The sequence below is a fragment of the Chroicocephalus ridibundus genome, chromosome 6 (assembly GCF_963924245.1).
Source record: "Chroicocephalus ridibundus chromosome 6, bChrRid1.1, whole genome shotgun sequence".
NCBI classification, from domain to species: Eukaryota; Metazoa; Chordata; class Aves; order Charadriiformes; family Laridae; genus Chroicocephalus; species Chroicocephalus ridibundus.
The window spans coordinates 32,824,614-32,838,359 of NC_086289.1; the positions used below are offsets into that span (position 1 = coordinate 32,824,614).

At 36.2% G+C, this 13,746-nt stretch overlaps 1 protein-coding gene across 2 annotated transcripts in view; it reads left to right on the forward strand.

Moving 5' to 3' along the window:
* Nucleotides 1-13,746, forward strand: part of BICC1 (BicC family RNA binding protein 1) — a 113,621-nt gene that overhangs the window by 90,486 nt on the left and 9,389 nt on the right. For both annotated transcript variants that reach the window (XM_063339234.1, XM_063339235.1), the window contains 9 exons: nt 2,862-2,993; nt 4,074-4,260; nt 5,605-5,763; nt 6,153-6,349; nt 6,650-6,791; nt 7,897-8,053; nt 9,357-9,522; nt 10,880-10,919; nt 11,600-11,754. In XM_063339234.1, coding sequence (XP_063195304.1) covers nt 2,862-2,993; nt 4,074-4,260; nt 5,605-5,763; nt 6,153-6,349; nt 6,650-6,791; nt 7,897-8,053; nt 9,357-9,522; nt 10,880-10,919; nt 11,600-11,754 — 1,335 coding nt within the window. The remainder of the gene's footprint in view (nt 1-2,861; nt 2,994-4,073; nt 4,261-5,604; nt 5,764-6,152; nt 6,350-6,649; nt 6,792-7,896; nt 8,054-9,356; nt 9,523-10,879; nt 10,920-11,599; nt 11,755-13,746) is intronic.

The window sequence follows — 13,746 nt, forward strand, 5'->3', positions numbered from 1 at the left end:
TTTTGTGTGTGTATGGTTGGACTCGGTGATCTCAAAGGTCCTTTCCAACCATGAAGATTCTATGATTCTATGTATTTCCTTGGTGAGGTTTAAGTAGTACTTTTTTGGACGTTCATGAAGTAGAAGGAAATGTAGATAAGCTACGGTATGAACATCAAAGTATGCCTTTACTCTCAAAATTTAGAATTATACGAGGGCCGTTTTTTTTTTAAATATTGAAGCTTGATTTAATTCCAAGCACATCAGTACAACTTAGTATCCTACATTACATCTGTGATATCACCCTTTCAGAACTGAACTGACCAGGAGACTTGGTCTGTTTCAACTCACAGGCATTACATGCCCTGAAACTGTTGTTTCCAGTTTTGTAGATAAAACAAGTATTAAAAACAAATTTTGCAAAGCAGGAATATATCTTTTTAAACAATAAAAATTTGAAAAGCTGAGGGAAGAAATAGCTAACCGGATAATGACTTGTCTGTGATTCCGAACTTTGTAAAAGTAGTGTTTTTCAGCTTCAGATAAAAGCACTTAAATTTGCCAGCCATGCCGATACCTACATACAGCTAGACAGCTGCAGCCAGTCGCAGCTTCCTTTGACATAAACTTCACTTGTCTTGTTTTATTCTTGGGCATTGTTCGGTGGGATGAGATTTCTGTGGTGGGGAGTCACCCTGGTCACCGTTGTTGTTGCCTCCTGCCAGCTCCTCTCGTTCAGTCAGGATAACACCCGATGCTGCTGCACAGCTGGGCGGCACAAGTGTCCTATGGAATTGGAGAGGTGATTTAAAAATAGTGATGTGATCGCTGCAGAGCTCCTAGGAATAACTGTCTAGAAGCATCTGAACATAAGACCAGGAAAAGAAATACCGTAATGTTTTTCTGAGCTACTAAATTGTTGTGATCTGTAATTCTCATCAGAGACTAAATTTGAGGCAGAGTGTACAATATCAACAGAAAATGCAATGCAGTGCATAGATACCTTACAGTAAGACATAAGTAATGCGTTGGCGCCATCTTTAAAAATTGTTTAGCAGCATGTCTAAATGGAAACTTCAATATCAACTCATAATTAATTTTATTGAGAAGGCTTTGAATTCTGTGGTGTGCAAGTTGTGAATATCCCTTATCTCTGACAAGCATTGCAAGTCCCAGTTTCTAATCATCAGCATATTTATTGCTTGCAGGAATATGCTCAGCATGGTGGTTAAGACAATACTCGTAGTGATGAGGGCAAATTGTAAAAGGAAGAAAGAATACCCAGTGATTTAAAATTCAGATACTTTTTACCCCTAAGCAAGAGGGGTTTGGAGTCTTGTTTAAAATGTTTTTGATCTGTCTTCCCCTTATTCCAAACCCTTTGATTTCATCTGTATTTTGATCATCACTAAAAAATACTGACGCTTTCGGTTAGTTTTGCATATAATAATGAAGACTGTACTGTATTTAATTACAGAAGACAATACTGACAACTTAGTTTTGTTCACTCCCTGTCAAAGAACATTACTTGGTTCTGTTCCTCTCCCATCATCATGTAGATGCTCTAAACGTACAATAACAAAACAGTAGTGTAAAAACTGAGCCTTTTAATATGCTTATAAAGCCTGACACTTCAAATTTGAAGTTTCTGGTTTTCCTGTTAACTTTTAGTTGTATTTTCATTCAGCAGACTTTTGGTGAGACCTTCTGATATTACTTTTGTTAGCTTTTTAACAAAACATCTGGAACTTCCAAGTATAAAATGCTCTCAGCAGTTCTGTTACCGTAAAATCCTTGATTATTGATTTCGGGTGTTTTTAAATAGACTTTATTCATAATTGTTCTTTTCAGACAAGTTAACTTACTGGAATTAAGCTGTGTGTTGGTCTTCCTGAAGTGAAAATAGTTAAGATGTCTTGCTTTCGTTTTCTTTAAGTTAAAATTACTTTGGGAAGTACTGTGTAGCTATAGGTGGTACTGTGGAGAAGTGCTATTTAATTACAAAACGATACTGAACTAGTGATCTGAAGAACAAATATACCAATTTGCTGCTTTTCATTCTGAAGCAAAAGCAGCAAACGGACTAAAGACCACTTTCTTGAATGTATCTTACTGGGGCTTTTTTCCTGATACATATGATACTATCTTTACTTTATTGTGAATCTAAAGTCACAAAATAGTAGTATTTGGTTTTCACTGACTTTGTACCATCTATTTTTGTTATTTTGAGAAGTAGCAATCTAATAATGTCTAGATATCCTGCGAACATTGAGGTTTTTGTTATGTTTTGGGGGGTTGGACTTTTTTAGGGGTGCTTGCTTTTTTTTTACTTAAAGTTTGAGTATTGAAAGTGTTTAGAGATGTCATCTATATTGCAGGAAAATACTTATCTAACTGGTCTAGGACAGGGGAAGAGAAAGGTAAAAGTTAAGACTTAGGCAATGGTGTCTTGCAAAGAATGTTTTTTCAGAATTGTTTCCTTATCTTAAACCTAGTTTAATGGGAGTCATTTGAGTTCCTGACAATATTTTCTTCTGATTTAGTAGGTAATAGTGGTTTCTGAATATGAATCTCTGGACACACCTCTAAGTCTGTATAAATAGCTAATGCGGGGTGCATGTGTGCTGATTGGAATGGCAAATATTCAACAAATCATTTCACCCGTATACCACCAAACTGTTCAGAAGTCCAGGGTAAAAAGATTCCCCTCTATTCTTGCATACAAGACTTTACTTAAAACTTCATCCTTGCTATTTTTTTCTGAGTTTACTGTATCATGGTGTATATGTGTTACAACCTCTATATTTCAGTTTATTGCTGACATTTTCATGGGGAAAGGGTAGGCTATAAGTTTTACAAATTGTTGTATCTTGTCTTTTCAGGGTTGCCTTCCACTTGTGCTCATGTTTGATATGAAGGAAGAAATTGAAGTAGAACCACAGTTTATAACACAGCTAATGGAGCAGTTAGATGTCTTCATAAGCATTAAGCCGAAGCCAAAGCAACCAAGCAAGGTTGGTGAATAGCTAATATATTCTTTTCAGGCTTTCATGACAACTTTTCAGAGCTGATGAGTTGACATGTCTGCTCCTCCTCCCGGCTTAATGGATCATAAACTTGTAAAAGGCATATATATTTTTTCTGCTTGAAATATCAATTTAAATGTTACAACAGCTCTCCTCTATAGTAATTTTACTTTTTCATTAAATATTTGACAATACAGAGATTAGCTTTTGTGTGGAAGATACTGATTAAAGAAATCGACTATGAGGAGATAAATTGTATCTGACTAGAACTACTCTTGATTTGTTTTTAAAGAAATTACTCTGAAATTGCAGCTCCCCCACATAACTGCAGTGTTCTTTAGCAATCAGAATTACAAACAAAACCAAAACAAAAAAAACAACCACCACCTGAATAATATGACTATGAGAAAAGTCTGACTGTTCTACACAAGATGTTGGAAGGAACCACAAAAAACAGAATTACAAAATACCTCTCATGGGAGATGTTCATTAAATGACGGTTACGTTGTGTCAATCAATAAGTAAGCTATATAAGTAAGATATATAAAATCAATGCAAAGAAACATTGTGTAGAGACTGTACAAGAAACAAATAATGTGTTTTATCATTTAATTTTCCAGGTATTTGTTACTTTATTCTCAGACAGCTATGAATTTATTAGCTGAATTAAATATGAACAACTTTTTTGTCCACTTCAAGGTTATAGACCTGTGATAAAAGACAAGATTTTAATTATTGATTCACTTCTCTAGATCTCAGGGCACTTAAGATTTGATATACCAAATAGCACCAAGGTACAATACTAATTGTTTTTCTTAGAAAGGACTTTCATCATTCTCCTTGTCAAGTGCACACAAAAGTCCCTAAATTTACCATAAAGGCCACTGAATTTGAGTAGTTGCTAATGGACGTTCTCTCCTGCTGTCTCACACTACTATGTTAGTGATCGCCATGAGGAAAGATTAAGAAGAGTTGTGTGTGTTGCAGATCCATGTTACATGGTTGTGTTACTCATTGGTTTTCCTTTTTTTGTTGTGTTTTTTTTGTTGTTGTTTTCTTTCCCTACAGTCTGTGATTGTAAAAAGTGTTGAACGAAATGCCTTAAATATGTATGAGGCACGGAAATGTCTCTTGGGACTTGAAAGTAGTGGAGTTACCATAGCATCAAATCCCTCTACTGTCTCGTGCCCTATTGGTCTGTCTTGTCCTGGTTTGGATATCTTGTCCTCAGCAGGACTAGGACTCACCGGGCTTGGTATGCATTCTATTCTATATATATATTTATATTATTTTTTTTATAGCTATATATTTGTTTGAAACTTAATTCACTTGTACTAGAAAAAAAGGACCAGATGTGTGTTTTGCATAAGGAATCATGTTAAAGTATTAGAGAATTCCAAAAGCATCTGGCCTTTCTAGGGCTTGTTGTAAAACTTCCTCCAAGGCTTTCCTAATCAGCCGTGTGACTCATCTCTGTACAAAATCGTCCAGAAGCTTGAAAACCTCTCAGCTGAAAGTGACAGGGAGGGAAATACAGGTGAAGTAGGACACTGCTTTTACAGCCTTCAGAAGAATCTCTTTCAAATTAAATGTCTCAGGCTGTCCTGAATTCGGGTACCACCAACAGTACCATGAAAGTTAACGTAGCTAACGTCACGTTTCAGTTCTGGCTGTATCTCACTGTGCTACTACTTTAGATCTTACTTGTTAATATGAAATTTAGGACAGAAATGTGTAAGCTTTCTGTCAATGTAATTTTATAGAAGCAGGACATATTCCAGACTGGAATTACCATTTTATATTCAAGCTCTGCAAATACCCTATTATCAGAAATGCATAGAAAACCAAGCAGTCCCAGAAGAATTTAGGGACAGATCTTGACGCTGGTTCTTCAATCTCTGAGTTCTCACCTAACCACCATGTTCCATTGTGACCTGCCATGCAGCAGTGCTGTGTAGTTCCATGTCAGATGCTTTCTTGGGGGTCACATGGGCACAAATGTGCACTTTTTAGAATGTAGTGATGAACTGCTTTGTGAATGCTCTTACACGAAGAGCTCGTTTGAGGGAATGCTTTGGGAATAAGGAGCGCACTGAGGGGATGGTTTGCAGTCAATACTGAAGATGCAAAAGGGAACTGAATAGTTCTTAGTGTGGAAGTAGTGGTTTGTTCATGTGAGCTTTGAGGAAAAGGTTATCATCTGAAATGAAAGTAAGGTTGCTTTCTTGTTCTCTAAGTGATGCTTCTTTGAAACAAACTGATGAAAGCAACGAAGGGGATAGAAGGGGATGGTGGGGCTGAGAAGCAGCCAGTGCAGCCTCTTTTGTTCTGGCAATAGTTGGAGTCCAGTAGAAGGACATAAGAGATGCTACAATTCTTCTTGGATATATCATTCACAGTTTAAGAATGCTTCTCTTAATGTGTTCTCTGCCTGAAATTAACATCAGGTTTAATGTTAAAATTTGTTTTCAAAATACATGCTGGTGTGGTTTAGTGGGTTTTGTTTATTTTTAACTGGTACTTTAACTGGTACTAACTTAACAGGTAAAAATGCTTTCCTGTTAAGTTTTAAATGTTCATTTGTATAATTGTTTTGTAGGCCTTTTAGGTCCAACAGCCCTGTCAGTCAACACCTCAACTGCTCCAAATTCTCTGTTGAATGCCCTGAATAGCTCTGTGAGTCCCTTACAGAGTCCAAGTTCAGGCACTCCTAGTCCCACGTTATGGGCGACATCGCTGGCTAACACAAATGCCACAGGTCGGTAGAATTTAAATGTAAATTAAATGACTTGTGCAACAGTAAGTTGTGAGAATGACAATTGAAAAGTCCAGAATCATTCATTCTTTAGAGCCTTAATAATTCTTAAGTTTATCTTAACACAGATTAATAAACATCCAAATTTGAAGTTGCAATTTAATGTAAACTTATGACACTGCTGTCACATGCAATGTTTTGATCTGTTTTATATAGGAAACTGTTAACTTACAAAGTAATGGTTAGGTAAAGTGTTACGTTTTTCGCATGCAATTCCAGTGGAAACTTGTTTAGTGACGTATCAAAGCCACACAGAGATTTATATAAAGTGCTGTAGTACGTGAGAAAGTTAAATGAGAAACTTATCAGAACATGACCAAATTTTGTTCCAGGTTTTTCTGCTATTCCACACCTAATGATACCATCTACTGCCCAAGCAACTCTAACTAGTATTCTGTTGTCTGGAGTACCTAGTTATAGCCAGAACACTCCATCTCCACCACCAGGCTTGACTCCTGTTGAAGTCCATGTCAATGGCATGCAATCGGAGAGTAAAAAAGGCGCACCTTCTTTAAATGGTCATGTAAAGGTAAGTGACATGATCTCTGGAGAGCCAGATCTGTTTGTAATAAACTTCTAAGAAGAGCTGAAAGAGAAAACTAGCACTAGCTACACTAGTAAGTTCTTAAAGCTTCTAGGTTTAGAAATAGAACTGTGGTGTTTTCAAAATATGACTTAAAGATAGAAAAATGGAACATTCAAGCATATTGTTCTCCTATATTAGGAATGAATTTCTTGTTCTCTTGCGCAGATACAAAAGGGAAATTCTTTCAATATTTCCTTAAGCATAACAATCACTTCAGTGATTTTTTTCTGACAATCATTTCAGACCTCAAATATCAACTATGCTGCACTGTCTGCCACATCGCTAGGAGAAAATGTGTTGAGCACAAACCACAGTGATCCAGTAAGGCAAACAAGTGCTCATGGTGCCTCAGAACAAGTAGCTGCCAAGTCAAATAGTGCAGAAGGTAAAGTTTTGACATTTTATTCTTTTGTCTGGTAGCGTTTGTGCAGTCTATGTACAGTTCATGAAACAAAAATGTAAATATATTGCCTGTGCATTGGTTTTGCAGCTATGGTGAAGGAAAACGTTGCTGGATCTCCCAGATTTGTTGTCAAAGAAAGTAAATAGAAGTTGTAGTATCTGAGATGTACTGTTAGTAGAGAGACCTTAAGTCAACATAAATGCGCTTGTAACATTTGATTTATTCCTGAAGAGCAGAGGGAAATAACCTATGAAAATTTTAGTGTGTTTTACAGCAGCTTAATTTCATTGCTTTAAACAATCTGTGGTGGTTTAAATGATGTTGTATTTTTGCTTTTTAATGAAAGGAAATAATTAATGCTTTTGAGAAGGTTATTGCAGAAAATTATGTGTAAATCAAACCTAGATGACACTGTCAAACAGAACTTATTTACGTGTTTTGTAACAACATTTCAGTTATGCTGCCTTTTAGGAGCTAAAGGAACTAATGAACTGTTCCCATCATTCTTGGAGGGAGGGAAAACCAGTTGCACTTCCAACTTGAGCAAATACTTGTAAAGGCCTTGTTTACCTTGCAAATACTGGTCAACAAGGAGATGCTCTTTTATTAAGGGTGGTGGTCATTTGAAATGCTGATTTGAATAAAAGGTACATTGCCCAATTAACGTGATAAATATTTGTAAAAACACATTCTAAAGATATTTGAACATTAATTTGGGGACCTTTTATTCCAGCAAAAGTTATCTAAGTGCCTGTCAAGGTTTATTAAAACTACATATAAGATCAGATTTGTTTGAAATAAACTAGTCATTTCTGATTGTCAGTCTTCAGATTTAATATTACTCAAAATAATGTTTTACAAAAAGAAAATACTTACATGTGTCTACTATATATGTGAATACTAACACCTTTTTTGTGCGTTCAAACTTATATTTCTGACTTCTTAGACTTGATCAAGTTGTTATCCCTGAAGACCAGAATAATTCTGTAAGGAGGAAGAGCAGGTTTTGTTCTATGTTTGCTGCTCTTTCAGTAAGTTCACTAGAATATAAGAGAGTTTTTATTTAACTATTCTATTGGTCTTGTAGGTTGCAATGATGCTTTTGTAGAAGTGGGCATGCCAAGAAGTCCATCCCATTCAGCAAATACCAGTGATCTGAAGCAGATGATGAGCTCTTCCAAACAGGCCTGTGCTAAGAGACAAACAGTCGAATTACTGCAAGGCACCAAAAACTCTCATTTACAGTAAGTTAAATGTGCTAATACAGGTTAATGGAACTTTTGCTATGCAAAAGAGCTGATTTAAATTGGTCTTGATTTTTTTTTAATCACATTGGGCATTAATATACCCCCCAGTTTGTCTGATAATTGCAAACTTTGAATGCTTTTTGTATATCCTAACTATTTTTCTTTGGTTTGAAAAAAAAATAAATGCCTTTCCCACAAAAGAGCGGCGGTTTTCTTCAGAGTAACTTTCATTACCTATTTCTAAAATATATATTTCTGCACTTTCCTTTTTTTTACTGATTGCTTTGAGAACAATTCCTAACTGACAGCCTTTTTCCTTTTGTGTGTACTTGAGGCTGTTCCCTCCTTAGAAACACGATATTCAGGGCATAACAGCGTGTTCTCAAACACTTGTCTCAATGATTTTTTTTTTTGTTTGGTTGTATTTTTTTAAAGAGCCAGCAGTAGGAAAGGCTCTTTTGAGTCATAATACATTTTGGCAACACAGGTTTTGTGCTTAACGCAATGTTTTGTCCAATGTAATTTAAGTAATGTTTTCACTCTTCCTCTTGGGAACTGTTTATCATCACTCTTTTGAGATGCATATTTTCTCTTACCTAATTTATTTACACTGTGAAAGCTGTAATATGTATTTCATTAATTCTGCTCTCATAGTTTAGAAATCCAAGGATTCCTCTCATCAGACTGAGTTTTTTGTATGTTACTCAGTTGTTTGTATCTCTTGTTATTTTGTTGAGGATATAGTGCTCACAGTTTTAGGGCATTTTTCTGAGGTAGTCTACAGCATCTGAAACATAGTCACTTTGCTTTGAAGTAAGAGTTTATACTCTTCTAGTAGGCATAACATGTGGCTGACTTCATTAAGATGTGCTTTGGCATGCAGGACTGCAATTACTGAAGCTTTAAAAGCAAGTAGGACCCATGTTAACTTTTTTATTCCTCGTTATGCATCTCTTTTTATCCTACTCCTGCCAGTCTCTTAGAACTGGCCTGAGCAAGGCTAAACGTGTAGGGATTGCACATGATAATTCCAGATACCAGGCAGCTCAAATCTGAGTCTATAAACCAGCCTCATCCTTGGTAACATAGGAAGCGGCAATACACGCTTGCTTTCACTGACAGACAAACAGGTAAAGAAAAGCTGAGACTTTGGAAATATTGCTCAAAATGCTGTTTGTGTGCTGGCATTTCTTGAATCTTGTTGCCAAACTTCTCAGGGTGAAGCTCAATTATCAAAATTGCATTGAATATTCAGTGCTTGTGAAAAAGACCAGAGTTAATCCTGACTTTGCTCCTGCAGTACTGCAGAGAGGCTGCTCTCGGATGCAGAGCTAAGCGCTTCTGAAAGCCCCATGGCTGATAAAAAGGCTCCTGGAAGTGAACGGGCAGCAGAGCGAGCAGCAGCTGCCCAGCAGAACTCTGAGAGAGCACGTCTAGCTCCGCAGCCGTCGTATGTAAATATGCAGGTATGTTTCCCTCAGTGAATCCTAATCTACTGCAAAACTTGATAATTGCAAAATGAAATTATCCTGGAATGCAAAAGTGACTCTTCACCAGCAGGCTGACTTGCCATTACCATTTCAGTAAAAGCATTCCCCAGCAAAGCGATTAACTCTTTCAACTAAAGACTGGGTTGTCAACTTAAAGTCTTGAAGACACAAAAGCCCTTATGCTTCTGCTGAATAAGAAAAATTTAAGTACAGAATAAATTGCACGATTATATTAGTCTACACAAGCATCACTGGTGTGTTAAAAAGCAAAATAATCTTTTGTCGTTACTTTGAGAGAATTATATACACAAGACATTTTACAACTTTTCATAACCATTGTCAACACAATTTTTTTCATGTACAGGGGGATTTACTGGAGTAACTACACAGGGTTTGCTTTACAAACATGGATCTGTACATATCCTCATTCTGTTTTTCTTGTACTGCTCCTACTTGTTAACTACAGCCTACTACTATACTATAAACTACTTCCATGTTAGTACAAGTCTCCCCAAAGAGAGAGACCCCTTTGACAAGAGTCACACAGTAGGAACAGAGTAGTTTTCAGTATAGATCTGTAAGTGCAGCCATAACTAGACTGCATGGAGTAGTGGAACAAGATTAGAGGTTAGCGTTTTGCTGCCCTTTCCCGTATCAGAGCTCTAGTTATGAAAGTAATAAGTAATGAATGTAACCTTTCAGGCTAAATACTGCATTTTTGTAGTTTTATGTGTATGTTTAGACTTGCTAATCTGTAATACAAAGAAGTATAACTTATTAACTATTTAAACTTCAAATCTTCCATTGTCATAGGTAGTGCAAATGCAAGTATCTTATATGCTCTCAAAACTTCGGTTCTTTTCCTTTCAGAAGATGAGTGAGTGCTTGGAGAAGAACTACATTTGAACAAAGATTACTAAAAATAGCTGTGGTGCCTAGATTTGCTGTCGAAGATACATGTTATCTTTTTTGTACTGTTACGGAATGTTTTAAATGCTAAGAACAGATGATTAAGGAAGAGAAGCTATGTTTGAAATAATGTTACCTTAAAATTTAAAGAAAAATACTGCCTAAATAGTTTGTAAATACTGCTGCAGCCTCACTCAAATGGATGTCAGATAGCTATATTTAATCTTTGTTATCTATGTTTGAATGCGTTAAGTAACTAAGGCTCTAACTGGACTACTGTCAAATTATTGTGCAGTACTTCAGGTTTCTCCTAGATGTATTCACTGGCCACTTTCAAAACCTTTGTTTTGACAAAGAGCTGAGTACTGGAATGACGTTTAGTTTGAATGGCAATTAATCTCTCTTCTGCATGTTTAATTTTTAGGCATTTGACTATGAACAGAAGAAGCTACTAGCAACCAAAGGTATGTGGATAAACAGTGACTTCTGAAAAGTTTGTTATACATGGCTGAAGGAATTTTCTGAAGTTTCCATTTTGTAATTTGATTTTAATCGAATTCAAAGCTGCTGATGAAACATTTCTATATTGGTTTTTCATGTTCCAAAAATTTCTTAATACCAACATAGCATAAAATACAGTATAAATAACATGCAGATGGGATATGCTCTGTGTGAGTATATCCATATGCAAATGATCCGTGTTGTTTTCAGAGACCTCACAGCTGTAATACTTGATGTTTTTTGGATGCAAATTAATTTTAAGATATTTGTCACATTGGCAAGGTTGTACCTTTTTTCAGGGATAGATTATGTTATAAAATTGATAAGGGACTTAGTCATATCTTCGACCCTGTTAAAAATAAGCCCCTGTTAGAAATACCCCCACACCAAAAGAAAACCAGAAACTCTTCTTTTTGAAACAGATACGATTCTTTTGGCTTCCTTGCAGCCCTGTGGGGTTTAACTATCTTCTGACGGAGTAAATTGCCTTAAGGAAGGGTAGGATTCAAGCTGTGTAGCAAGTAGAAGTGTTTAGAATTTACCATTTTGTGGGCTGAAGTCTGTGAGTACATGCCTTCAAGGTTATCATCTCGGTACCTTTACTAAGGTTGAGATTTACTGATTTTTCTATGTTTTTTTTCAGCTATGTTAAAGAAGCCAGTAGTAACAGAAGTGAGAACTCCAACAAATACGTGGAGTGGTTTGGGATTCTCTAAATCTATGCCTGCAGAAACTATCAAGGAACTAAGAAGAGCAAATCATGTATCATACAAGCCATCTATGACAACTACGTATGAGGTATTAAAAAACTGTACTGTAATTGAAGTTTTAATTCTAGTGAATGATACAGTTGTTTCTCTTGAGAAATGCCTATAACTTTTGTAAAAAGAAGTCTTGCAGATAAGATTTTTAGCTTTCCTCTTAGGGTTCTAAATATTTTTTTATTGTGAAAAATGTTTCATACGTAAATATTAAGGCATATGGAGTACATTGAGCCCAACACACAAAGTTGTATCTGCTGTATAAATCTTCTAGCTTTATAGAAGTCTGCTCCTGAAAATATATTTGTTTAAAGAAACTTAAAACAACTTATGGGACCAAACATCTCATTAGTTGTAGACAAGTGGTAGAAATTTTGTAACCTAATTAAAACAATACGTATATAACACATAAACTATATAATGTGAATCACTGCATGGTGGAGCAGAATATTAAAAGAAGAAATGGCTGCAGCTCATCTTATCTTCTGTTGACAAAGCTGTAGCACTGGAAAATCTTGCTCTATTTGCATTAGTCACTGGGCCCAGAAATTTCCCAGGGAGAAGGCAGCCATAGGGTCCAGCAAGTCTCTTCAGAGTCCCACCATGGGAATCTTGCAGAGAATTTATGTTCCTTTCTCTTCAAAGGCATTCTGAAGTTGCTTTTTAGTGTGTTTCCTTGCTGTAATCTTTTCCAGCTTCCACAGAGACACCTTTTTCTTTACTTCTGTCAACTTGTAAGTGTTATGTTTCTTCAGGACTAGGATTTCATACGGCTTTTCTCTAGGATATACCTATCTTTTAATGCAAAAGAAATATTCAACCATGTGGTGTTCCCCACATGACATGAATTTTTTATGTCATTTAACCTACGTGTAATGGGTTTGGGTAGGCATAATGAGCTTGCAGTAGTAACTAGGGGGAGAGACAAAGCTACAACCAAAATCTGTGAATTTTTGTTTTTACATACTTTTCTATACTGATTGAGCTGGGGTGGGGTTTTCCCCCAAACTGCTGCTAAAAGTCTCTAAGGAGGCATGTAATTCTAACCAAGAACACTGTATCTTAGTCACTCGGAGTCTGCACATGTGCAAACCACAGGCTTAGCTCTTTCCAGTGAAATGACAGTGTGTTAGGACTCCTGTTTCCATTGTTTGGTATTTGTGGAAACATCGGGGGAGGCTAAAAATCTTGGATTCCTTGTATCTTTCTTCTACTTAGCAGTCTTCATCATTGGTATGAGAGGCAGTACCACCACAATTCCTCTGTACACATGCACATTTGATGAGAGTCATGTGCTGAAGTCTTTGAGGAGACATAATAATGGTGTTAATAGTCTAATGTCTGGGTAAAATAAGCTCACCGAACATATTTCATCTTCACTGTGGTATTTTACTGTGCATTCAGTTTTCCAAAAACATTGAGTGACATCTTTTTTTACTTCACAACTCTTAGCCATCGCTATTATGTAGTGTAATATAGAAGCCATGTCTCTTCTTGCTTTTCTGTAAGACTTGTAAGTCAATTCCTGGCTTTCTTCATTTGTTGAGTCATACTAACCATAGCTTACACCTTTGTGATTTTGCCAATGACAAGGAGCTCTTGCCTTTTTTCCTTCAGTGGTGTGAGTTTTCACGAATAGTAAAGATTGCTGCCTCCTAAGTTGGTTTTCAATTGGAATTTGATGCACACGTATAGAATTAAATTGTTCATTTGGTTCCACAATTTTTAGTTCATGTAAGTGTGCAATATCAATAACGTCCATCTTTTTGGGTACATCCCTGCTCACTTCCATAGTTAACCGCTGCTTTCAGGGAGTGCTGTTGCCATATTTTAGAACATTCTGACCCACAGTGATGAGAGTTGATAATTAGTACTTTACAGGAATAGGAAAATCTATTTAAAAAATAAATAAATAAAACCTGCAAATTCACAAACCATTGCAGAGTTGTTTTTGCTGTATTGTATACCATATTGTTGTCAAGTGTTGTGTACTTGATCAGCTTATCTTCAGCTAGATGTTCTTTCTCTT